General features: G+C 45.7%; 1 protein-coding gene across 1 annotated transcript in view; it reads right to left on the bottom strand.

Annotated features, from left to right (window-relative positions):
- DPYD (dihydropyrimidine dehydrogenase) overlaps positions 1-27,222 on the bottom strand; it is a 527,599-nt gene that overhangs the window by 486,033 nt on the left and 14,344 nt on the right. Inside the window, exon 2 of the mRNA XM_054564805.1 lies at positions 15,339-15,449. Coding sequence (XP_054420780.1) covers positions 15,339-15,449 — 111 coding nt within the window. The remainder of the gene's footprint in view (positions 1-15,338; positions 15,450-27,222) is intronic.

The following is a 27,222-nucleotide window of genomic DNA, read 5'->3' as shown; positions in this document are numbered from 1 at the left end:
TGACAACATGGATGGACCTTGGGAACGTAACGGTAAGTGAAGTAAGCAAGACAGAGAAGTCAAGAATCCTATGATTTCCTTCATACGTGGGATATAAAACGGAGAGCAACAAATGAACAAACAAGACAAACAAAAGCCCATGGACACAGACAACAGGGCGGCAGTCACCAAAAGCGGGGGTGGGTGGGAAGTAAAGGGCATAGGGGGTCAAATGGATGGCGACGGAAGATGATCTGACTTCGGGTGGCGGACACACAACGACAAAATTGTACACTTGAAACTTGCATAATCGTATTAACCAAGTCATCCCAGTCAATTTTATATCAAAAAAGTAAAAGATATATGGAAGGACATTGTCATTTGGTTTTTTTTTTTCAAAAAAATAAGTCTCTAACAAATTACTGTTTTGAAGCACAAATTATCAGGTCTAATTTCCACATGCATATATGACATTTCTGTTGTTCTAATTCAAACAAAGGTGGGGAAAGTTTTGGTTATAATAAGGCCAGATGAAAATCTTCCTTATTTTTAATTTAGTGTAATATATCACCTTGCTCATCACTCCTTTCACCTAAACTATGCTGCATTAAATCACCTAAGTGTAGATATTACATACAAGGTCAAGGTCCAATAAAGGCAAAACATCTGAAAATTATATACCATCATGGAAATTCAGAAAGAGTAATTACAACTTAACTATGCCAGGACCTTTGGACCTCCCTTATGTAGTCTTTGTCAGATATCCATATACTTCTACTATTTTACAGAAAAGTATCTGACCCGACGTCAAAATGAGATATTGACTAGCCCCCCAAACCCTGCAAATACCAGACCAGACCACTCCTACTTTTGTAATTTCCTAATTACAAAAAAAGTGCCTAACTGTAAAGTGCCTAATGGCGGGCGCCAGCAGCAAGAAATAAAAAAGCTGGGCTCTGAACAAATACATATGAAAGCCTTCTGTAATTGTAAAGCATCATAAATAAGAACTGTGTGTACATATGTGTTTATACAAGTGTTTAATTCAGGCTAGCCGGAACTGTAAAATGGAAAACTCTGAGTTGTGAAAGTCTGCATTGTCGAACCGGTCAAGAAATGCAGCTATAGGATGGCTGAACTAGACAAAATGAAGGGACGGGAAATCAGGCGGAAATGAGGCCAATTCTGACGAACATTCAAAACCAAATTTTATCAGCCAGACTCTTCAAATCAGAAATCCTCACCTTAAAAACTGATTCTCCAAATTCTCTTCCGGTTTTCTTCGTTTTCTCTTAGTGGTAATACCACCACCCTGTAAGTGATATGATGGCTTACGTAGTGCCTATTACGTGCCAGACGCAGGGTGTCACACTTGTTAAAGGTATTGTAAGTATTATTAATAGTAGTATCTATTACCGTCATGCGCATTTTGTGGATGAGAAAACAGCACGAGAAAGTTGAAACACCCCCGCTAAGGCCGCGGACGCGGCCCCCGTGCGCTGCGACTGCCCGTTCCCACTCCACACCGCGCGGCGCCGGCGCCCCCAGCCGCCCGCTGGCGGCGGCTCTCCCCAGGTCCGCCTTCTCGGTGACGGCGAGGCTTCAGCTCAGTCCCGGACCGGTTCCGGGTGAGGAACGGACACCCGTGTGCCTCAAACAGAGACTGAGAGTGATGTTCATGACGATTAAAGCGCTCCGCCCCCGAAGAGCGACGTCCGCGTTAGGGACGAGTGACCCGGCCCACGCAACGCTACCTAACTGGGAGCCTGTCACGTGCGTCCCTCTGAAGCACCGCCCCCATTTACCGGCGGCCGGCCGCCCCACCGCCCCGCGCCACCCCTGCACCTCGACGTCCCTGCCGGGCTCACACCCTGCCGGCGCCCGCTACCCCTGCGCCGGGGTGGCGACTCCGCCGGAACGCCCGCCAGCACCCGGGCCTCCTGCCCGCGGGCAGTTCCTCCCGTTTGGTCTGCACCCTCCTCCGCGGACCGGGCGCACCCGTCCCCGGACGGAACATCCTTCTCTCTATGAACAGCTGGGGCATAACCCAGTTAGTTCTTGGGCTAGAGCGCGTGCTCGGCGCCGATGACCAAACCAATCCACGACCGACGCATGCGTAAGTCAGCTCGTTGGCATCTTGTATGCCACTAGCTCAGTGACGTGAGCCTGAAAAATCGCTGATCCAAGCTGACCCCGCGACCGGCTGGGGCAGTGGGAGAACTGCGAGGGTGCAGACCGGTGAGCCTCGCTTCGGGCGCCAGCTGTCCGGTTAGATTACGCCCTAAATGTGAGCCTACAAGCCCCGTTTTTTAAAGCCTAATACCAACAAGTAACTAAAATAATTCAAAGCATCAGCACTGACTCACACCTTGACCTGGCACACACAGGACACCTCCATTTTCGTTCCTCGCTCCACGGCCGAGCTGTCCGCGGTTACGCACCCGCAGGTGAAGCCGCGGCGACTGAGGCAGAGGCCCTCCCGTCGAGGAGCTCAGGCACCTCTGCCGTTACAATGCGAGAGACGGCAGCCCCCACGGCTACCTGGCCGCGCTTAGAAAACGTCCTTCCTTAACACGTGGGTGACTCTGCAGGAAGCATTTCCGAAAGCACGTAGAAAAGAAGTCCTGACTTTCGGTTCACTCTCCCGACCGCCTTGCCCCCAGTCTTTGAAGTGAAAGACTTGGTCCGGTCAGGAGAGGCCAGAGCGGGTGGTAGTGGCCTCGCTCCCGAGGGGCCGCCCACGCGGGCCCCGGTGCGGCTTGTTGGCCGGCTCTTCCGCGAATGCGCGGAGGTGGGACTGGGCTCACCGATGGATGCTAAGCGGTAACGATTCTTAGGGTGGTAAAAATTATTGAGTCACCTGTACGCTTTCGAAATCCGCAACCCTTGAAAGCGTATTCAAGGCGCTCTGCATAGGCCCTTCTGCTAACTTCCCGATCTTCTCGATTTGAAAAGCAATCCATTTGGAAGCTTTTTTATAAATTATAAATAATTAATGTATTCCTTCTTTGATTTTTGCTGATTATATTGTTATATATTCATGTCTTTATAGATGACATGTTATATATCTACATATAAATATTTTTGTTTACATAAATTTACATATATAAGGATATATAATTAAGTCATTCAACAAGCCCCATACAAACACCTCAAAATTCTCCCTGGTACCTCAGTGCAGCATGCAAATATTATCAATATTGATGCATGTCATGTTGTTCTAAAAGAAATAAAGAAAAGTGTTTGGAAATGCTGTATGGGATGAATGATTCCTCAATTTGTAAGGATGGGAAAACTAGCATATCTTTGCAGCAAAATCAGCAAGATTATTTTGTTTGTGAAATTTTATCCCATAAAAAATATTATGAAATATGCCCCCAAGGATCTCACAATTGTATAAAATGTCCAGGTCTTAAGTGCCTCAGGATAACAGACATTGTTCCTTATTTAATTTGGACACCATAAAAAAAAAAAAACCCAAACAAACAGAATATGCTTCAAGTCCTCTATAAGGAAGGATTCTAGATAAAACGAAAAGTCATCATGACAACCCAAAGATATAAGCTATCTGATATTTTTCTTCTTATGACCTAAAACAGACTTTTTAGTCAAAAGCCAGAGTGACAGTTGTATTTTAAAATTTACTTACAGACCCTGAAAATCATTTTCCTCACTATATATATAAGATACTGTTGGATGGTATCCGGCAAAATCATGCATCCTACTACAGACTTTCTATTCGGGCCACTGCGGCTATACGGTTCTGATTTCCACACACCTCAACGCTGATCCGACGTGAAACGACGGGTGTTTAACAAAGCAAAAGAATGTGAACAACCAAACGTTACATTTTAATTTTCATATGTGTGTGACTGTATTTGTTTAAATTTCACTAATTAGATTTGAAGTGGTAGCCTAACCTAGTCTCTAAAATCTTTGTTTCATTAATTTGCATCTCTCCTCTTGCCAAGTGTCTTGGCCCCGAGGATGCAGTTCGGCACAGTACCCACGGAGCCCCCGCCCTGCAATCCCACGGGCGGGTTTACAGCCAAAGGAAACAAAAGCATCATTTCAAAGAGATACCAGCTCCCTCATGTTCCCTGCAGCTCTATTCACAAAGGCCAGGGAATGGAAACAACCGAAGTGTCCATTTGTGGATGAATAAATAAAGAAGATGATGTATAGATACGTGATGGAATATTATTCAACCTTTTTTGTGTTTTTATGAAAGGATAGCTTATCATTTGCAACAACATGGTGAACCTGGAGGGCATTATGGGAAGTGAAATATGCCAGTCAGTAAAAGACAAAAGCCGCATGGTATCGCCTATACGTGGAATGCTAAAAGAAATAAAAATAAAAAGTTGGGACTCATAGGAACAGAAAGTAGAATAGTGGTTACCAAAGGCTGGGGGTAGAGGAAATAGGGGGAGGTTGGTAAAAAGGTACAATCTTTCAGTTAGAAGATGAATAAGGTCTGAGGACTTAGTTTATAACATGATAAGTATAGTTGATAATACCGTAATGCACAATTAAAATTTGCTAAGAGACTATAACAAATATTCTCACAAAAAAATACGTATGTCAAGTGATGGTTGCGTTAATTATCTTGATGGGAAGAATCACCCGAAAAAAATAAAAGGACACTGCACAATGATCGTTAATGTGCACGTGCTTAACCACAGCACATCAGCTACGAGAGCAGCAAAGGGCAGAGAGAACTGGCTGAATCCACCATCAGAAATGGAGGCTTCAACACTCCTTTGTCAGACGTATCAAGCAGGCAGGAAATTAGGGGTGGCATAGTGGAACTCCACAATTTCACCAATCAACCGGATGTGATGGGCATCTACAGAGCACTGCATCCGACCACATCCGGACACCATTGCATGCATTTTTTTCAAGCTCACATGGAACATTTACCAAGAGAGACATTCTGGGCCATAAAACACATCTCAACAGATTAAAAGGAAGAGGAACTATAAAATGTCTGCACTCTCTCCACAATGGAATTAACCTAGATCAATTAATGGAGAGATAACTGGAAAAAATCACAAAATGCACGTGACTGAACGACACCCTTCTAAATACCACATGGGTCAAAGAAGCCATCTCAAGAGAAGTTGAATAAGCAGTTAAAGTAACTGTTAGAAAAAAAATTCTGATGCTTTCTACATATTTTCTCCTGAAGTAATAGCAGAACAGTAACACCTACCATGGGAATAACTTCCCCCAAGTGGTGAGATCAACGTCTAGTGGTCTGAGATCCTTGGAGAAAGACATGCAGTCTGGAACTGTTACCTTGACAGTACATTTTAATAGTTTCCAAATGACTTCTTGGAGCACACGCTCTTTCTCCATTCTTTTCTGACACCAACATTGTGTTAACAAACAAACTGAACAGCCGGTGAAACATCAGGTACGATGTGCAGTCGCAGCAGGAAGAACGTTCCATCAACCTTGCTGTTTTCAGCATTGCGGCGCTGTTTCCAACATTGCTGGATTTTACTGACCTCTTGCACGCACCATCTTGATGTTGATCCCCATTGTTAAAAAATGTTTTTATTTGTAATTAGTAAGAAAATATTTCTCTTTAAGCTCCGGCCTCACTCAGCAGCAACACAGCAACACTATCACTTTGAGACACCGATCTGTCAGGCATGTCGTGCAGCTGAGCATATTTAGATCACTCTGTTAAAAATAAGTTTCTTTGGAAAAAAAATGATCAAGTTTGGGGCAAACCCAGGAAAACTTGCCTGATTATATCTTGGTAATTATCATTTAAGAGAGTCCCTAAAAATAAAACACCTTTTTCTAACATGTTAGAATTTGACATGTGCCTCTGTGCTCCTTGGGATTTTTTTCGGTTGTCTATATTTGAAATTTGCTTTAGGTAGTGTAAGACCAAAAAAAAAAAAAGAAAAGAAAAAGGAGACTATATTTCAATACAAGTGTAACTCACAAACACAGGTTGTAAAACTCTCTCCGCAAGAAGCCACGAGCAGCCCAGGCAGCTCTCTGCCTCCCTCCGCCTCCGTGGTCGCCCCAGGCTGGCTTTCTAGCCGACCCCGTTCTCACAAAGTCAGCTTCAGGGACCCACATGTGTGCACTGGGGAACGTGGAGGCAGATGCCCTCGAATGTATGCACTACCGTCACATTTACCTCAGAATGTCTGATAAATATTTGTCTCATCTAGAAAAAAATCCTATCACTAAGGAACATAAAAAAATACAAGGAATTCCGCTCTAAGAGGTCATCTATAAAAGGTATCAGAATATGCTGCCCCAAAATATGAGTCATGGAGCTCATGTGGAGCAAAAAGCAATTAGGAAAATGTAAATGTAGCAAGAGCTCCTGCCCTGCCCCAGGTGCCTAAAAGCAGGAGTAAGTTCCCCCTTATGCCCACATTCCTCTTACCCAGTCCTGCACCCAAAGAACAGCATTTACCACTGAAGACAAAAAGTCAATACTGAGATGCACAAACAGACCTTCCTTGATACAATAACCCTTCTTTTTAAAGATTTTATTTATTTTTGGAGAGAGGGTCAGAGAGGGAGAAAGAGAGGGAGAGAAACATCCATGTGTGGTTTTCTCTCCTGCGCCCCCTACTGGGCACCTGGCTGCAACCCAGGCAAGTGCCTTGACTGGGAATCAAACCAGCGATCGTCGGTTCCCAGGCCAGCACTCGATCCACTGAGCCATACCAGCCAGGGCACTGCACTAACTCTGACCTTCCCTTTGTCTCCCCTGTTTCACCTTCCCACAATTAGCCATCCCTAGCAGTCCCTTCCCTTTGCTTCTCACTTCTCCACAATGTACCACTCTTTGTTAAAATGGTGGATGAGCCCATGAGTCTAACTGCTTCTTTGGGTCTTCATTTCTCTTCTATGAAGGCCTCTGTGCACGTAAAAATAAAATATTAATATCAGATAAAATGTGTATGCCTTTGCTTTTGTTAATGTGTTTCGCCAGCTTAATTTACAGGCCTCACTTCCTGAACATAAGAAGAGAGAGGAAAAGGTTTTTTTTCCTCCTTTACATACATTATAAAAATAGATAGAGAGATGGATAGATAAAAGATGATAGAGTTATAGAAATATATAGAAATAGGTATTTGGAGCTACATCTTTAAATGTGATATTGAAATTTTAACCACTGATTCAATCTGCAAATGTTAAATAGATAATGTTTTCAGGATCAATCACATGAAATGTTATGGAGAACAGATTAGTAAAATCTAAATAGATATTTAGAATTCTGAGAGAAAACAAGGAAATATTCCATTCTGTCTTAGTAAAGACTATTGACTCAAAGCATGACCATGTAGACAGGGTATAACACACTTTTTTATTATTATCAAAGCAACCTGAGAGAGGTAACAAGAAGTTATCCTGGTGTAGATAAAATAAAAAATGTCTTACAGCTGGGATGTGCTGATCTCAACTGGGCTCCATGGAAATGCCAGCAGCGTTAGACTCACAGCCCCGCCCGATGGAGGATCCCGAGCGCCGAGTCCCACATCTCGGCTCAGATTCAACCCACGGGCATGACCACAGCAGGGTCCCTTCGGTGCTGTTTCTCGCTGGCCCCTGATTCTCGGAGAACACATGCGGCATGAACGCTCTCAGTTTTGTGAGGATGCAGCCTACCGCTCAGCCCCACGGAAAGAAAAGGTCCTCAATTCCTAGTCATTGCCGTGGCCCCTAATGTACTATTTCCTACCCTGGAAATGACACTTCCTATAAGGAAACCAGTCCCACCATGGGAGCGCTGTGGAGTACAGCCTGCACAGAAGTCAGCTCGAAGGATCAGATGTCAAAGTGCTCCCTCTAATGTCCCTTAATCATGACTCCGATTAGTGCTCGAATGGGGACGTGATTAAAAATGCCGCTGCTGTTGTCTACCTATTCAGGCGTCTGGCGTTCCACGTGGGTCCCACCGATTAGTGTTTGAATAGGGGAGCGATTAGAGAGACAGCTGTCCGCCCATTGTACGCCCATTTGGAAAACAGCAAAACGCGCACATTCATTTGCTAGGAGCACCAAATAAATGTTTTGCAAAGGTAAAAAATATGCCATCAGGAGCTAAAGACAATTTAGCTGATTTCTTTTGTTCAGAGCATTCTGTTTCTCCATATGCAAAGATATTTCTTATTTGCAAATACAGTAATATGTTTCATTAATATCTTTTAAAATATACATGTTCTGTTTTTATAGACATAGTCTTAACATACACCTGCTTTATTATATAGCACTTATTGACCTACGATATACATCATCCAGTTCTGACTTAATGTTTATGACTGTGCGAAGAATTTCTGTATAAACAAATTGCATCAGTTTGGTTCCACATCTTCTGGGTCCCTTCTGAATATCCTTGAACTAATATGTAATCTATATAAACAACTTCTTCTCTGAAGAGAAACTGCCTTGTCAAACGTTAAGAGGAAGAAAGAGAGGCACCCGTGACAAGACTGAGCTGTGGACAGGGATAAAACTGGGCCCATGCATTGAACCAAAGCTTTTTGGAGAAAGAAGAATGCAGGGGGGAAAAACCAACAACACAGGACGCTCATTCCTTCATTTGTTCCGACTTCACGCGTATAGTAGGCAGTGCTCATAGACCTTAGTGTCTCTGTGTGTGTCTCTCTCACACACCCCCACACGCACACACATATTTTGCTGCCAGGAAATTTCTGAGCAATAAAGGAAATGCTCTGTTTTCCATTACCATCCTTAATATCTTCCTGCTCATTACTGCTCCGCGCTCCTTCCACACTCAGCTGCTGCGCCCTGCGCACACCGCCAGGACGCACCCACGGATGTGCTGACAGAACAGTCCCCGGCGCACCAGCCCATCCGTGCGGTAATGATAAGTAATCACGCTTATGGAGGATTACACGGAGAGCCAGGCACTGTTTTAAGTATAGTAGGCAAATTGACTCAATTACTCCTAAGAACAACTGTATCAGGTAGATGCTATTATTATCCTCATTTTACAGAAGAGAAAATGGAGGCAGGAAGAGATTAAGGGATTCGCTCAAGGTCACACTGCTAGTAAATGGCAGAAACCAGTCATTGAAGCCAATGAGTTTACCTCGGGAGCTCACTCTGAGCCAGACTTTCTGCTGATAGGCCATCCCTTTCAGTTTTGCTGTTTTCTTTCATAAAAACCCATTGTCAAGGATAACGAAGTCAGCTTTAAAGGGGAGGTTTTCTTTTCTTTCTCCTGCTAATCAAGCTACATAAAACATGCCTTACTTCGAAGAAAGTTGGTTCCAGTCCAAATTAAACCCTGACTGGACAACTACATGCCATTCTAATCTACAATGCAGTTGCTTTAAAAAAAAAAAAAAAGAAAGAAAAAGAAAAAGAAAAAAAACCACAGCCAGCACTTAACTGTTATAAAATTTTCAAACTAAAGAAGAGCAAAATAAAGGGGCTGACAGCTGACAATTACAAACGAGTTTCATTTGTTGTGCCACGTGGATGCAAAGAAACTTGGGATCAGACTGAAATAAATAATTGAAGCGCAGCTTTCTTCTAACAGCCTCCGGAAATCAAGAGTTAACACTTTTTCTTCTTGTAGGGCAATTAACACTTTCTTACCTATTTCTGCCCTGAGAATCAATCTCTGACAATGCTATTCTAAGTGTGGAAGGAAGCGCGGAGCACACACTTTCGTAGCGGGAACCCAACCCTGTTGGACGCGGAAGGACGGAAACGGCGCGCTCGGCAGAGGGGGCTCGCTCGCGGACATGCCGTATGCGCCCCGAGCAGAAGAGCCCAACGTGGAGCTCCCCGGCCCACGTCACTGTGAGCGTCGCCCTCACTCCCATCTCCGTGACGGTCACACGTGCCATCCTCCACTGACCTCGTGGGTCCCCCGTCTTGGTACTGTCCCTCCCTCTCTGCGCTTCGACCTCCCAGCACTGAAACCGCTTCCTCCCTTGAGTTCAATGAGCTCCCTCCTCTGTCCTCCTTCCAATGCCGGCTGTCCGCTCCGGTGGGGACCCCTCTTCTTTCTTGTCCCTCCCTTCACTTGTGTTTTCATCCTGAACTGTTCCCTCCGGAGGCCGGCCCAGGCCCCGAGGCCCGGCTGCGCGGCTGCGCACCTGCGCCACGACCCCCACCGCTCTGACAACGGTGGCCAGCGAATGCACCGAGCGCCTGCGTGGGTGACGGCACACTGTCGGGTGAGACCCGTGTGCGTCCCTTCCCCGCCGCCCTTCACGGTGGCTGGAGCACAGGAGGGCTTCTGTTAACATGTGGTAATCAATGAAACTGTGCACGTCAGATTTCCAGCCAATGTTTGTATTCTGTAAGTCGTGAAATAAAGGGCGGGCGGGGCGGGGGTATGACAGGGAAGAGAAAATCCTGGAAGTGACCGTGAGTGAGCTTCTACTCAGAGAAGCTCAAAACAGAACTTAAGTTCAGTAACAGGAAAAGAGAGCAAGTCCCATTTCCACCATGCCTGAGCTTCTAGTCTGACATTTGTATCCACTACACAAATAATGCCCTTTTCACCTTTTAAAGAAGGCATTAAGTTACAGAGTCCCTGGTGGGGTTTTGTTGTTGTTATTATTATTTTAATTTCAGAAACTCCTTCAGATATTGAGTCTATTTTTGGAGGAAAGCTATTGTCAACCATCCAGAAAGCAAGCTCAAACATGGGAAGTTCTTTTAAAATATGGCATAAGAAGCAGCTTGGGCAGAACAGGAATTGCTGTGAATCTGGTCAAAAGTTAATTTCACTTTGGAGCTTAAAAATAAGAATCCACATTGTGAATGTGACATGTGCCAATGTTAGGACCTATACTGTAGGTCAAGTGTCACAGAACCAAGTAGCTGGGTTCCAACCAGGAACAACTCCACCTTCACCTTCTGAATGACATTAATTGATGGATAACTCACTCACTATGTGGATTTCATGCCTTAACAGTTACGTAAACTTGCAAAGAAAATTGTGCTCAACAGAGAAGGCAAACTCTAAGGATAATTTCCAAAGTATAAAGAATAACCACATTTGGAAATCACGTATCAGAGGACAAACACACTGCCCGCTGCCCGCTTGTCAGAACTCGCCCGTGATGCGGGGCCTCGTCTCACCCCACGGAGGACTTCTCCGCTCACTCCCGCCCCTGCCTGCCCGCGCCAAGCTGGTGCGGTCCTCATCCCCGCCTCTCCTCTGCCTGCCTGACCGTTAGGTGCAGGGCGGAGCCACGTTGGAGCCTGAGGCAGAAACAAAGACCTTGCTCCTCTATCTGTGTTTCCTATATTTCTATATTCTTTATCCCGACTATTGAGTCTTTCTTTCAGTTTCCCTTACAATCTTCCCCGAAGGCCAGTACCTCATTGCCTCTCCCTAACCTTTGCCTAAAGCTTCCAGGTGTCTAACCTCCTCTCTCCTCCAACCTGCAGCCTCTCCCTGGCTAACTCTGCCCACAGGCTTGTACCAGCTGTGCTGAGGATTCAAAACTCTCTGCCTCCAGCCCTAGCCCTTTACTGAGCTGCAACTCCGTAACCAAGTATGAATAAGATGTCAAGAAACTTAGGGATCCCAAGCAGAATTCACTATTTCTCTCCACTGACCCCGCACATCAAGTCAGCCCCCGAGTCACTCCTGCCATGGGCTGACTGTGCGCGTCCCTCACATTCACAGGCGGAAACCCCACCCCCACCCCATGTGATGGCGTTTGAATGGGTGGCCTTTAGGAGGCGATTGGGCAGTGGGGACAGAGTCCTTATAAATGGGGTTAATGCCATTAGAGAAGGGACCCTAGAGAGCTCTCTTGTCCCTTCTGTCATGTGAGGACACAGCAAGAAGATGGCCACCTATGAACCAGGACGAGGCCACTCACCAGAGAGCGAACCTGCCAGTGCCTTGATCTGGGACATCCAGCTGAAAACTCCAAGAAATGAATGTCTGTGAACTCCCAGTCCGTGGTATTTCAGTTACCGCAGCTGAGCAGACTAAGACGCCGCTGAAACGCACTCCGGCCGGCCAGCCCTCCTCCACGCCCAGGGCCCCGGGCTGGCGCAAGTCCTCCAGCCTTCGGACCAGTCCCAGCACCCTCGCCTCCCGCCTCCCCCCAGACCCGTCGTCCGCTCCCGAGGCCTCCCGAGGCCAGGCTGACTCAGCTCAAGGCAGCTCTGACCGACTCTCATTGAAAATTATAACGCCTTCCCAGTCCTTCCTTCGAAAGAGCATTATTATTACTTATTGCCCCTTCTGTCTTCTCAATAAAGGCAGAAACAAAGTTGTGAGAGAGATTAGGAAGCACACGCGGGGGAAGGCGATTTACCCAAACCTACACATGCCTCAGTCACTGTCGCTGTCTAGGAGGAAGCAAGTCAATGATTTATTTTCATTTCCTTATTTAGAAAGTTCTACTTAAAAAGCTCTTCTGACAGATTTGTGGATTCAACCTCCAGTTCCACCATTTGGTTTACTGTTGTTTTTATTTATTTTTTACTGTGAGCTCCTACTAAGTGCCAGGTAGTTAGAATAAATTAGCTAAAATTCTGAAAAATGTGCCTAATAATTGGCTGCCTTAAACTGCCTTCCTTTTTGTTTTCACCCAGGATGCTTTCTGATTTGTAAGTTTTTTCTGGTTGTCAAAAATTGCTAATGGGATGCCCTGGCCAGTGGGGCTCAGTTGTTTGGATGTCATCCTGCAAAGCAAAGGGTCACAGGTTTGATTCCCAGTCACAGCACATGCCTGCGTTTTGGGCCTGGTCCCCAGCTGGGGCACGAGTGAGCCATGACTGATCGATGTTTCTCTCCTCCTTTCTTTCCCTACCTTTGCCTCTCTCTAAATAAATAAAATCTTTAAAAAAATTGCTAATGGGAAATGAGTGCAAAATATTTATGTAATTAGGACAGTTCAACATTTTCAAAAATGGCAAAAATAAACAGTAGTTACGGAACACCTGCTTAAAAGATACTGGAAATAACTGTTTCGTGCTTCATTAACCAGTATAAACACACTTGCCAGTTTCAATCCCCTACTGAATTCAGAATTTCCAATTAGTGCTAGAATGGATTAAAATTGCCAAGGGAAGACATTCCCGGGTAAAACATTTCAGAACTGCCCTTCTTAAGGGCAGTGTTACAGGTCAAACGGACGGCTCTGCGCTAAGAAGATGCCTATATTCTAATTTATTTATGAAAACCAAATTTGTGTCTATTTCATTCGACATTTCTAGACAGCGTTTTTGCAGGTTCCATTCGTCTCTGAGCAGCGTCCAGTGCGGAGCCTGGACTCTGGCCCCTTCAGGGACTGAGGTGGAAAGGAGAAAGACAGGCGGGGTCAGAGAAGGGGACAGGGACTCAAGGACACCTCCTCAGGGAGGCAGTGGCTCGCGGCCCACGCCCCGGTGGGGGTGTGCAGAGCGGCAAGCGGAGATTCCTGAACCAGACCAAAGTGGAAGACTGTAAAGCCGGAGCAAAGGAGGTGTTGTTTTTTTTAATCAAAGAAAATAAAAATAAATAAATAGAACCTTTATATCTGGGGTTCAGAGAGTTGGCTGAAAATGTACCTCGCTGGTGGTCTTGAATAATGTTAGAAGATTACGGGTCATAATCTTATTTGTCTTTTCTAAGAAGGCTATGGGATATACCAGAAAGGACACACTAGGGTCACACGACCAGAATTCTAGATCCAACCGCAACACTAAGTAATTTTAATGAGCGTACACAATCACGGCACATTTCCAGCAAGCTCTTCCTTGTGAGCGAACGAGGGAACAAATCTCCATTGCCCGCCTCATCCTGGTGAGAATCAAATGCAACAAGCCAAGGTCTCCAGGGAACTGCACACTAGCTTCCTGCCTGCGCCCCTCAGGTCACGTACAGAAAGAGCACCTACCAGGGGTCACCTTCCTTCATGCATCCGTCCACGGGCCCTGGGTGGGCACCAGCTGCTCCGGGAGCTGGGGACACAGCCAACGGAACAAAGCGCAGCAGCCCCCACCCTCCCGGACTTTGAATTTTGGTGGGAAAAGACAGGCCATAAGCAAACTCGCGAGAGCAGCGTGGAGCAGGTCGCTGAGGGTGCTGCGGAGAGGGACGGAGCAGGGTGGCCTGGGGCGGTGGGGAAGGGCGGCGGCGGCCTTCTAAACAGGGCACAGGGCGGCCAGAGGGGCCGCGCTGCGCTGACAAGGGCGCCAAGGGAACTGTGCAGACTGGACAGTCACCGACAGGCCCTTTGATAGGGGACTTTGATAGGACCCCTCAGACGTGTGACTAAGAGACGATGACCAGTCCCCACATTAAACTTCCTCTGTGTGAACAAAAGGAAGGACTCTACCGGGCAGAGGCAGACGTATCGGGACTGTTTTGAGGCCACTGAAATGACCCAGGCGAGAGGTAAGGGTGGTGACTTGGGAAGCCCGGCGGTGCTGACAGGAGACAGTTCTGCACAGATCTGAAGGCACAGCCAAAAGGATCGTCCCATTAGGTGGGCAATGTGAGAGAAACAACAAAATCGAGGACTCTCATATTTTGCTGTCGGGGAAATTTTTGGGGAATCAGATTAAAAGAAAATTGGTTTACTTGCCCTGCCTGGTGTGGCTCAGTAGATTGAGTGCCAGCTTGCAAACCAAAGGGTCGCAGGTTCGATTCCCAGCCAGGGCAGATGCCTGGGTTGTGGGCCAGGTCCCCAGTAGGGGGCGCTTGAGAGTCAACCACATATTGATGTTTCTCTCCCTCTCGCTTTCCCTTCCCCTTTCTATAAATATAAATTTCTTAAAAAAAAAATTGATTTACAAATGTAAAGATTCATGCCCCCTAAGATAGCATTTTAAATGCTTCCTTCAAGGTTGTAGTTAATCCCAGCGTATGGTTTCGCAGCCTCGCCCTGTGGTCAGCTCACAGGCCCAGTTCAATCACGCACTAGCAATGAGTGATCTCAGAGACCTCTGAGCCCGCCCCCACCCGGACACACTGTTACACGCTCACACGGACACCTCATGCTCACACGTTCCCTAAAAACACACTTGGTGACAGTTTCTACATTCCAGCTTGCCCTTCTCCCGCCAAATTGTGTCTGTGATACAGAACCTCTTCTGTCATTATACGAAACTGTTTTGAGAGAGATTTTATAGATTTTTAAGAAAAGAAGTTGGGGCATCAAACTGAATTTAAATGATGTTTAACTGTTTCAATAGTATTCTTTTTTAAGCAGTAAAATTAGCACACACTGAGATTATTCTAATATAAAATATTTCAAAGAAAGCAAATAAAAGCTACACTTTACACATACGGAGCTGTATTCCTCAGCATATGTAAAATCTAGCCTTATATGTGTAGAATGAAATAATTTTTCAGTGTGAAATCGTGCGTCGGTGGTACTTACAAAGCAGTTCTTATCGGGATTTCTTTTCCAATGTTTCTTGTCTATTTTCTTGGCCGAAGTTGAACGCAGAGTCGCATGAGTTTGTATTCGAGGATTCAAGGCCAGGATACTCTGAAGACAGGAGGAACAGTGGAGAAACGTAGGTAAATGTGTTGGCATAAAAAATAAATCAAAATTTTATTCTAACATCTCCCTCACACACCTGAAGAACATTTACTATAAATGTTTTCACCTTTTACTACTATAATTCCACAATGAACTTATTGCAAGAAATCATTTATTAGGTGATATCCTCACTGACTTTATAAGAATATTTATTAATGGTAATAAAAAGGATTTAAAAATCATATGAGCTATAACAAATGACCCTTTAATACAAACCTTATACTTGGTAGTCTTAGATGAGAACAAAAGGCACTTTATTCCAGATTTGATTTAAACTAGAAATAACAATACTCTCCACTTTAAGTTTTTGGAATTTACAAATTGCTTTCACATGCACTATTTAACTTACATCAACTACTATTATCGCAACATTTTGGATGAGCAGATAAATTCAGGTGGTTCCAGTCACCGGCTGGGATCTCACAGTTAACACGCAAAGGGACTGAGCCAGAATTCAGTCCTGAGCGCTGGGCTTATCTTCAAATACGCCCCTAGGCAGCATATATATTTTACTGTGACTGTGTGAGGTATAGAGCAAGAGAAAAAATCGCAACCACATGCATAAATAATATCACATGGACACAAAAGCCTAAGCAAGTCTTTAAACATACCCGCCAGGGTCACTCCCAGAATGGTGCTAGAAGAACCTCCGCAGACCGACTCCCCAGCAAAATACGCACAACTGATAAAAATTAGTAAAAAGAAGAATCTCTTAAAGTCTCCAGAAACTGCCCTACTGTCCAACAGCAAACAAAGAAACATGTATTCAAGAAGAACCAGTTAAAACGTGGTAAGCATGGTGAGGGGTTTGGTGTTTGAGGGACCGCCTGCCCCCACCCATCACTCTCCCGGCTCAGCGTTAGGGCAGCAGCTCCACCCCAGGGAGCCTGCGCCCCACATCCAGGGGAGGCTGTGGTGTTCCTCGGGGGTGGGGGGGGCGGGCTGTCAGTATTTATCACCCCACCTGCCTGCACGGCCCCTGCAGCGCCCACCTCAGGGGCAGCAGGCCAGCACCCGGGGCTGGGTTTCCTTCGGCACAGCATGCTCGAGATTTAGAATGAGCATCCCAGGAGAAGCAAACTGAGCTCAGAGGCCACCAGCAACACCAGTGCCGTGCTCCTAAAGGGAAGTGTTCCTCTGAGAGGAGCGGGCCACGGTCACCGCCCTTAGCTCTGGAGCTGTGGCTCAGAGGCTGTTCCGGGAGGAAGAGGAAGACCTTGGGATGGACAGCTCCCTTCAAACGTGTTGCCTTTATCTGACGCAGTATTTGGGACGGCTCAGCTAAGGATGCTCTCAAACACAGGGTTTCGATGGCAAACAACGAAGAGGAAGCTGGCAGCTCCAAGACAGCAATCAATGAAATCATAAGGCACAGAGCTTTCCAGAGAGAATCAGGGGGGGAAAGCTAAGAACAGCTACCCTGAAATCACAAGAAACCTCAAAGACTCACACCAAAAACCACCCTTGCAAAGGGACCCAAAATTTAATTGAACCATACTGTGGGGAATTCTATATCCCAAGGTATTATAAAAAAAAAAATAGATCAACACCAGGAACCAGTGGAGACTAACAGCTGGGTGTGACGCCGACTCCAGAGGACAGTTTAACCGAGAGATCGGGGGAAGGGCACCGAGAGCCCTGCTAAACCACCGGCGCCCCAGAGCAGCTGTGCCCACACCCAGGGCTCCGTCCCATGGGAGTGCTAGCAGAGGTCCACGCTGTGGGGCGGACCATCCCTAAAATAGTCTGTCAAGTCACTAGACAAGTAAGCAAACAACAAGAACAACCCTCCATATCTGGGGGAGGTGCATTAGTATCCAGAATGACTACAATGTGTTGTCTAAAATGTTCGGTTTCAATGTAAAAAATTACAAGACATTCAAAAAAGAAGTTTTGTGTGTTCCATACAAGAAGAAAGAGAAGACGAGAGAAACTGTTTTTCAGAGGGCCCAGTGGTCAAATTTAACAAAAATTTTAAAGTAACCATTATAAAAAAGGTATGACTAATACATCTCATCAAATAGAGAATATCCACACAGAGAAAAAATTACAGCAAAGTACCAACTGGACATTTTGGAGTTGAAATCTACAACAGCTAAAATAAAAAATTTCTCAAGGGACTCAGTAATAGATCTAAACTGGCAGAAGAATCAGCAAACTTAAAGAGAGATCAAGAGAGATTATGCAATCTGACAGAGAGAGGAAAAAAAGAATGAAAAACAAAAACAGAGCCTTAAAGGAGATATGTGGTACACTATTGAGTACACCAAAATATAGTAATAAGAATACCAGGAAAGGAAAGAAAGGTCAAAAAAATATAAGAAGTAATAATGGCTGACAACTTCCCAAAATTAGTTCTAAAATGAGAAAACAAATTAAACTGTACATGCAGAAGCTAAACAAATGTGAAATACGATGTATACAAAGAGAGCCACACATAGACACAGTAATAAAAATGCTAGAAGTTAACACCAAAAAGAAACCTTGGAAGCAAAAGGAAAAAAATTGACTCATCATGTACAGGGAAACTCCAATAAGTTTAACAGCTGACTTCTCATCTAGAACAACAGCTGCCAGAAAGCAGTGAGATGACATTTTCAAAGTACTAGAAAGAAAAAAAAAATCAACCAAGAATCTTATACTCAAGGGAGAAGAAAAAAGAAACTGACTCGAACACCAGTGTGTTCCTAATACCTAATAGATACCTGTGGAACACTCCACCCAACAGCAGCAGAAAACACATTCTTCTCTAGCGTGCACAGAACATTCTCTAAGCTAAACCATCTACAAGGCCAAAAAACAAGCCTCAATGAATTGAAGTCATATAAAGTATTTCTCTAAATACAATGCAAAAGAGTTAGATATCCATAACAGAAAGAAATTTGGGAAATTTATGTATAACATATGAATATGGCAAACATACTGAGCAAAGCCAGTTATAAAATGCCATATATTCTATGATCCTATTTATATAAAATGTCTAGAAAAGACAAATCTGTAGAGACAGAAAGTAGACTGTGGTTGCCAGGGGCTGTGGAATTGGGGGAAAATGGGGAGTGACTGCTAAAGGGTATATGTTACAGTTTCTTTCTGAGGTGATACAATTGATTATAGTGATGGTAGCACAACTCTATGAACACACAAAAAGCTTTTGAATTCTATACTTCATAAAGGTGAATTGTGTGGTGTGTAAATTATTTATCAATAAAGGTGTTACCAAAAACAATAGGCACAAAAATCTCCTTTCACTGGATTTCCCTGTATACTCTATTCACTGTGACAAATCACTGGGGCTTACTTTATTATCCCAAGTAGAAATGACAATTATTTTTAGTAAGTCCTGTTATGATGGACATGATAGTTTTTCAGTTTATATCTTCAGATGGCCGTTGTCTGGACAACAAACTTACTGGAGAGCTATGAGTTTTAACTGGTTTATTCCTTATCATAAAATGCCAAAGCAACCTATTAATAATAGCCAACATTAAAAATATAATTAATCACACTTCACACAAAAAATGAAAACATTTTCTTATTATAAAATAAATGCACTTTTTGTTTGTCTAGTAACTTAACCTTGAACCATTACTAATCTCATATTAATTCAAACAGGTAAAGAAAAAGATGACATTTTTAAAGATGGTTATTGTGGCCAACATTTAAAGGAAACAAAAAGAGAAAGAAAAAATCTGGGTAACATGCAAGAAAGACGGCAGCATTTATTTTAGTTTTTACTTCCACAATCCATATTGTGATAAATGATTATGTTTATCTACTTCGGCAGAGTAATGTAACTTTTGAGAATAAACATTCTGAATACAATTTATTGGCTGCTTATCACAGTGACTTTTCTTTTACGTAGCATACGTAGAAAGTACAACATGAAATATTGGGTTAACCTTTTGCGAGAAGGCAGTGACTTGAATTCAATGGATCTTGGGTAAAAATAAATTGAATCATGGAGAACAGTTACCATGGATTTGACTTACATATATCCCAAATGAAAAGTGATATAAAATAAAAACACAGACCATGAGTGGTTGAGAGCTGTTAAAAACAATTTTCCAAAGCAAGACTTTTTAAAACTGAAAGTCAATGTCATCAATAACTAAGCAGCAGGCAGAATGATACAGACAAGTCTAAGTTGCAGTCTTCCTAAGTAAAGCCAGGCCAGGCCTCAGAGGGTCGTGTGTTCCCCTCTCTGGGTAAAATGAGCACTTTAAGAGGCCTGTTAACTCTTGCAGATAAAAGGTGTATTACTTATAGAGGGAGATTTTCTCCCATGCATGGAATTTGGCTTTCCCACCTATTTTCAGTAACACGGTAAAAAATGTACTGGTGATTCTAGGGGCAGAAAAAACAGAAAATTTCACTTGAAATAATTTTATTTTGTTTAATATACGTAAGGTTGGTACAATATCTGCAAATGAATGAATGTGATACACCATGTAAACAACATGAAGGGTTAAAGTCATATGATCATACAGATAGATGCAGAAAAAGGTGTTTGGAAAAATCCAGCACCCATTCACGATAAAGTCTGCAGCACATTGGGCCCGGAGGGTGCGCACCTCACCATAAGGAAGGCCGCGCCCAGCACACCCCAGCCAGCACCAGGCCCAGCGGGGAGGAACTGAGAGGGCTTCCCTTAAAATCCAAAACACAGAGGAGATGCCTGCTTTCACACAGGGTGGGGGGCGGGGTGGGGGGAGGAAGGAAGGAAGGGGGAGGGAGAGAGAGAGAGAAAGGAGGGGAGGGAGGGGAGAGGAAGAGAGAGAGAAGTACGAAGGGAGGGAGGCAGAAAGAAAGAAAAGCAATGATAGAATATGACTCAGAGACATTCAGACAAGAGCACAAATCAAGGTTATGCACTGTCACGGTGCTGTCTGTCAACACCATTCTGGGAAGCGGCTGGAATGTCGCAACAGGCAGACTAGACTTCTGCCTCCAAGGGGTGCATCTCCATATCAACAGGCAGGGAGGAACAGGTACTGATCAGTCACGAGCCCTCGCTGCACAAATAAAAGCTGCAAGTCTCAGCCTGAAAACGCTGGGACTGCGATATATGAGAACTTGAGTCCACCTGCAGGATGTCACTTGGCCAAAGTGTCCTCTTTACGAAAACATGGCTTTGTTTTCTACCACAATAGTGATGATCCAAATATAATGCACCATTCAGTTTCCTGCACCTTTGCATTTAAAATGATAAACAAACGTATCCTGTTCAAGACTGGTCATTACTTACTATAATTCTGAGCCACTAAAATGATACTGATATACTGACATTTTAGTTTTATAAGCTGAACTTGAGGAATTACATTTTGTCTTATTTGAATTATCCCTCACTTTCTCTTTGATGGCTAATGCTAACTCCTCTGTAAGTCGTCTCCTACTGTCCACGGCGTCAGGTAAAACTAATAATGATAAAAACCAGGCTTTTCTCCTGTTTTGATAATTGGGCAGAAGAACCTTGATTTTGATGAAACATTGTATCATGCTGCCATTTTTCCCCTTAATAAATATTCTCAACTTACAGGAAAACAGAAACATCTATGGTTTAGTGCATTTGGTCACTACCTATTGCTTCATTCAGAAAATGATCTAACAAACTCTGACCGATGGAGAAGGGAACATGCCGCTGCTCCCTTAAAGTCCCCGCGCAGGAGCCCCGGGCCCACCCGGTCACCGACCCTTTGCTGAGCCCCTCATCAGCTGTGGCGAAGGGCGCGTTGAAGGAGGGATCTCAGGAATGCACTGAGCACCTCTGGTTCCCGGGGAAGCCCGTTACTGATATGCTCAGTCTCCTGCTGACCTGGCAGCAGAAAAGGAAAGCATTTTGTGCCCCAAATCCACACCTGAGTCATAAACCACCTCAAAATGTATAACCTTGGAAATCCATGCTCATCAGTCTGGTAAGAGACTTCCACATCTTCCTTTTTTTTTTTTTTTTTTTTAAATACACTTCCATTCCTTGTCCACACTCAGGCTTCTATACCCTCAAGTTGAACTACCTTTCCAAGTAATTTATCTTCCATTTCTTAAACCCTTCACTAGCTCTGCACAGAGGCCAAGCTTCCCCTTAGGCACCGAGACTCTTATCAAGTCAATAAATAACTGACAGAGGGGGTTTCCGACAGCCCTACCCCTACAACTTCCCTTTAATTACACACTCACTAAGGGCTCCGCACCGTGTTGGCGGTTAAATTTGGGCTCAGCTCTCAGCTCTACCGTTTCTTCTGTTAGAGAAGCCCTCAGCCTCGTCCCTTCTCCCCCATAACACGGTGGGCGCGACAGTCCCTACTGCACAGGGCTGCCCGGAGGGGTGCACGGGGCGGCACGCAGAGCCCTCGGCCCGGGGCCGCGGGAAGGGCGCAGTGCCGTTCCCCACTGCCGTGTGACGGGGCTGGGACGCCACCCCTGCGCCTGCGCTGCCCCTCTGCAGGTCCACGGGGGTCATCGTTTTGGAGCACAGGAATATAAGGATGAAGGTAACGGGGAAAGGTAACTATAAATGAGCGCGAAAGAGAGAGATGTGTCCCGTGCGCCGCCAAGTCATCACTCCCTGAACTTCTCTTGGCCCTAAGCCTGCAATTTAAAGGCAAACTGCTTGAAAATGCACTACCCGCCTCACAAATTAATATGTCTGTGAGGAGGGACAATGAAATTCAAACACAGATCTTAAAATCCACAACACACATACAGCAACGTAGAGATGTTTTCATATGCATACAACTGTACATAATTCAATTAAATATACAACTGTGTATAATTCAACATGTTGGACACATTGGTCCAACATGTCCAGATGAATTCAGGTTACATCTCCTTCCCAAAACAGACCAGATTGTAAACGATGAATCCCAAAGATTGTTAGTAAGACAAAGTCCTTAGTAAAACAGCCTCAAAAACAGCAACAAGAAACTTCCCCTGGAGGGCAGGACTTTTAATGCTGTCAAAGCCAACAGAATCCTGTTTGCTTCCTAATGTTCAGTCTACTGCAGAGGACAAGGAGCACTTGTCACCAGGTACAAATAATTTAAGCCACATGAGCATTGACTATTCCAACATTGCAGGTCAAGGGTTTTCTCACTCACCGAAGCACTTTGAACTGAAATGTGCAACCTGCTACAAGTTCTGACAAGAAAATAAATGAATTATTTGTTGTTTTCCACTCTTAAAATGTTCTAGGGTCAAAATTTTGGGCTTGATTGCACAACACAGAAATCTCCACCACGTGAAAGGCATGGTCCCTGCATAAATGAGAGGGCGGACCGCGGGACGGGGCAGGCAGGACAAGGAGAAACAACGTTGTCTAAGTGTGTTCACGCAGTACAGCAAGGTCCGCCCGGAAGGTGAGCCTGTCAAGGGCGAGATCTGAAGGATGTGCATTTTTAAATGATTCTGTTGAAATCTTTAAAATAAAAAGGAAATCCTTTTAAGAAATCTCCTTTGTGAGACAGTACGGTTTGTTATTTATAACAATAAAAAACTGGAAAATGCATGGCAGGGAGAGAAAACTTAAATTACGGTTTGTCTCTGGTGGAACAATATGTGAATACGTGCCCACTAGAAGTCATGGTTAAAGGAGTATTTACGGATGTGGAGAAATACTCTTGATTGTGGGCTGTATCTTCCTCCTCCTTTCCCAAAATTCAACATGTTGAATTGCCTGGTCATGTTTAATTCGACGTCAGGTATTTACCTTGTTGGGTGCAGGATGCTTTTGTCTCCTTATAAACGTTCTTGTTCTTGTTCTAAGACACATTTGAGTTACGAGGAAACGCCTTGGTTCTTTCAGGTCTTGGCTTTTCAGATTTGTGAGGTGTCCTTGAGCAGCATCTGGTGTAGAGCCAATTATTTCCCTCCGAGACAAGAAACTTCGGAGTATCCCATGCGCTGTGAATCGCCAAGTTTCCAGCCTGGCTGGCGGTGTTGTCAGTAGGTAACTATTAATAAAGGAAAGAGCGCGAAGGGGCTTGGCCACGGAGCGTCATGAACTGGGGAGTGCGCCGGGTGTTTCCTCGGTGGGCTGTGGCTCTTCACTGCCCGGGCGTCTCCGCGCTTCTCTGCTGGGGGCGAACAGCCCTCACTTCCCACCTCTGGCACCGCGTTGCTGGGGGTGCAGGGCGTGCCTGGCCCAGGAGGCCCATCAATCTAACACGGGGTGTGGCACCACCAAAAGCCCCCAAAGCTTGGGGAGTTGGTTGGTTCTTTTGAAAAAGCACCTTGTCTGTCCCAAATGCAAAATAACAATCCCAGAAGAACAAAGAAACCCCCCCTCTCTCACACACACATGCGCTCCCTCGCCTGGGAGGATGTGACCGCGTGGGCGTAGCAGCTACCAGGGCCTGGCACAGTCTGTGGGCTCCAAAGGACTGAGCTTTAACGTGAAGCAGAAAACTCTGGCACTGGCTTCCGTCTAGCCTTGCCAAGCACACGGCTGGACTCTATTCACGGCAAGACAGAGGGAGATGGAGATTTGGGAATCCAGGGGCAGATCTCCACACAAGTAAACCACTTCGCCTCAGCACAATCTGTGTGTGTGGGTCCTTGGGATGCCTCCCTCGCGATGCCATGGAAGGGCCTGCTCTCCTCCAGCACAGGCAGGGGCGGGCTCTCCTCCCAAACCACCGAGAATAGCAGGTGCTGCTGCTTCTGGCTCTTTCGAGATTTACTTTGGGTCATCTTTCTTGGATTCACATGCCGTTCAGTAGCATCGTGATCTCCCTGGGCACCACCGGCAGGTCTCCGGGTTTCTGTTGGGGCTCCCGCATCTGTGCTGCCCACTCTAGCTTCTCAGTCCCCCACTCTCCGCTCGGCCTCCTCGGTGCCATCTGATTCCCATGGGAGCTGGCACGCTCTCTCAACGCTGGGGCTCTCCCGACGTGGGGGGTCGTCTCTCAGGGTAGCTATTTCCTGCTGCCTGAAGCCAGGCTCTGAGAGCCACTGCCCCATGCGTTTGGTTTCTCTTTTTATGGTTGCAGGTGGAGTTGAAGCAGGGAAGGGTTGATTCAATGGCCCTGAGCTGCTCAAACCCTGCACGCTCCCTCCCAGGCCCGGTTGCACAAGTGGCCCTGGACGTCCTCCGGGAACCCAAACTGGGGTGCTCTCTCTGCTGAGCGCATGTCTGTCAACAGCCACCGCCCCGCGGCACCGCTGGGGCAGGCAGTGGGAGCCAACAGCGGGACTGGCGCTGAACTCGCGCTTTTTCTAGGCCAGCCTGGAGCCTGCGTGGCCGAGTCGGTGGCGCAGCACTGCACAGCCACGTGACCAACGCAGGATAAAAACCTCAGGCACTGAGGCTCCTTGATCCAGTCCCCCAGTTGGCACCTGCCACACAGCACCCTGTGTCACTCCATGGAGAAGGGCCACCTGGAAGCACGTGCCTGGCGTCCTCTAGATTTTGACCTCTGTGCCTTTTCTCTTGAGTCCAATCCATTTTAATAATTGTAATTACCTGTAACCATGGATGTGGCACCTCCCAAGGTCTGCGAACATGTCCAGTGCCCCGACGCACCCGATCACTGTCCAGGGGAGCGGGAAGGAGCGAGCCATCTCCGCTGCTGCACTCGCACAGACGAGCGCGCGGAGGGGTCCGAGGCCCATGCAGCTTGCCTTGCGCTGCGCCTGGGCAAGCAGCACAGAAACTCTCTCAAAAAAGTTGGTAAAGTGATTCCTCCACCCATAGTTATAGCCAGTCAAGTTCCAGCCAATCAGAAGGGTTTAGAAGTGTGGGTGCTTGGGGACGGCTCACAAAGGGAGGGGTGCACTCTTCCCCCCACCCCGGGCGGGGCTCTAACTTCTCCTGGGACGGGAGGCTGCCCTGGGCGCAGCAGGGTAGGAGGACAGGGCCTGCTGAGGAGGCGAGGCGCTGCGCGCCCTGCACTTCCTCACATGAGGAAGACATACATTTCTGTCTTGTTTGAGCCGCTTTCATTAATTTTTTTCATAATACGGCTCATAACGGGGTGTGTGCCCATGGTGAGGCTGGTGGCCAGCTCGGGGTGGGAAGCCGACAGGCACTGGCCGGGACACGGCCAGGGCCGGGGTGCATACAAATGTCAAAACGAAAGCATTTGGCTTGTGTCCCTAAAAGACAAATGGGAAATCCCATCAGCCTAAGTTAGTGTTTTTCTTGAAATCCATCAAGATGTCAAAAATCCTAAACCAAAAATTACTCATTTCAAAAAATGATCAATGGGAATGTTGTTGTGCCAGCGCTGAAGAAAAAATGATTCATTTTAATCTCCATTGATCGGCTGCTAATAGGTTTCTCCATTTGAACTGGTATGAATTTTTTACAATATGGCACCAGGATGTGAATAAAAAGCTGCCCACTCTTCCGCTGTAGACTGTTCCCTTCCACAGCCCCCCTGGGGGAGCCCCGCCCTTGCAGCCACGCTGTGGTAAACCCATCCCGCCTGGCGCGTGAGGTGACACACTTCTGAGCTCCGGGATGCGCCAGCTCTGTCTGTATTCCGTTAATTTCCAGATTTCTTCTCAGCCTGGTATAGATTTCAGACAAGACAGTTCGACTTTCTCAAAATTTTATGTCTCTTATTCAAAAAAAAAAAAAAAACTTAGACACATTTTTCTAAAGTTCTTGCACTGAATGGCTGTCTATGAGTAGCTGCTGCTGAGTGGGAGCTCCCAGGACGCCAGGCGCCTCTGAGTGGCTCTCGTCACGACAGTCCTGTGATGCCGTCATACTACTGTTGCCCATTTACAGAGGAGGAAACGACATTACAAGGAGGCTGAGTGCTTTGTCCAGCGTGTGACGGAGGTTCTAGCCCGCTCTGGTGTGTTCAGACCGTACACTGTCCATCACTACTCTGTCCTCGCTTCACGTGGGTTTCAATGGATGTAACTCCAGGACTGCTGTAGAGTCCGTGGGAGCGATGAAATCAGTTCTGCCTTGGAGCTGTAGATAAGACTGGAGTCCGACATTACAGAAAAGTCTTACCATCTATGAGCCACAGTGTCCAGCAAACTACCTGACACACATTGGTTAGCTGTTGTTGGTTTAAATGAGGAGAAAGAGGCAACACTTAAAATTATTGTGAAGAAAGCTCTATTGAGCAAAAAAGAAAAAGGACTCATGGGCATGCACAGCAGTGTGGTGAGGGGGGCCAAGTGGGCGGAGGAGGAAGAGGAGGGCATAAGGGGGTAAATGGTCACGGAAGCAGACACAATAAACACTAAACTGTTCACGAACAAGAGGAGGAGAGAGCTGCCAGACCCGGAAGACGTGGCCTTGCTCTGCCTCCCACTGCGTCTGCGGGTTTGCGGCGCTTGGCCTCCCCTCTGTTTAGCTTCCTGATCTCTAGAATGGGAACAGAAGGCGGACTGGATTAAATTTCTTCCAGTGCTTAAAAAAAGAAAAGAAAGATCTAGCAGGAGTTGATGGCAATGAATATACGTTGTGAAGCTACAAAGAAATAAATGCACCTCTCATGTCGACAGTTTGTGATTACAGGGGAATGGTAAGTATAGAAAATAAAAGTTAGGGTATAGGACTAGTTTAGGGGAAAAAAGTTCCATTCTTCTTGGCATGTCACTTGAACATTGGTGTCATCTTACAAATGACATATAGGCTAAAAAAAAATGACAGGGAAATAGAGCATGCTTCAAGTGCCTTTCAATTGTTGGATTTGAATGAAATCCAGACATCTTATCTGAAAAGCTAAGACTTTCCCTTAATTGTGAAGAAATCACAGAT

Source organism: Pteronotus mesoamericanus, unplaced genomic scaffold (genome assembly GCF_021234165.1).
Source record: "Pteronotus mesoamericanus isolate MK-2021 breed Mesoamerican mustached bat unplaced genomic scaffold, CSHL_Meso_final scaffold_99, whole genome shotgun sequence".
NCBI classification, from domain to species: Eukaryota; Metazoa; Chordata; class Mammalia; order Chiroptera; family Mormoopidae; genus Pteronotus; species Pteronotus mesoamericanus.
This window is presented reverse-complemented; position numbering and strand designations above follow the sequence as displayed.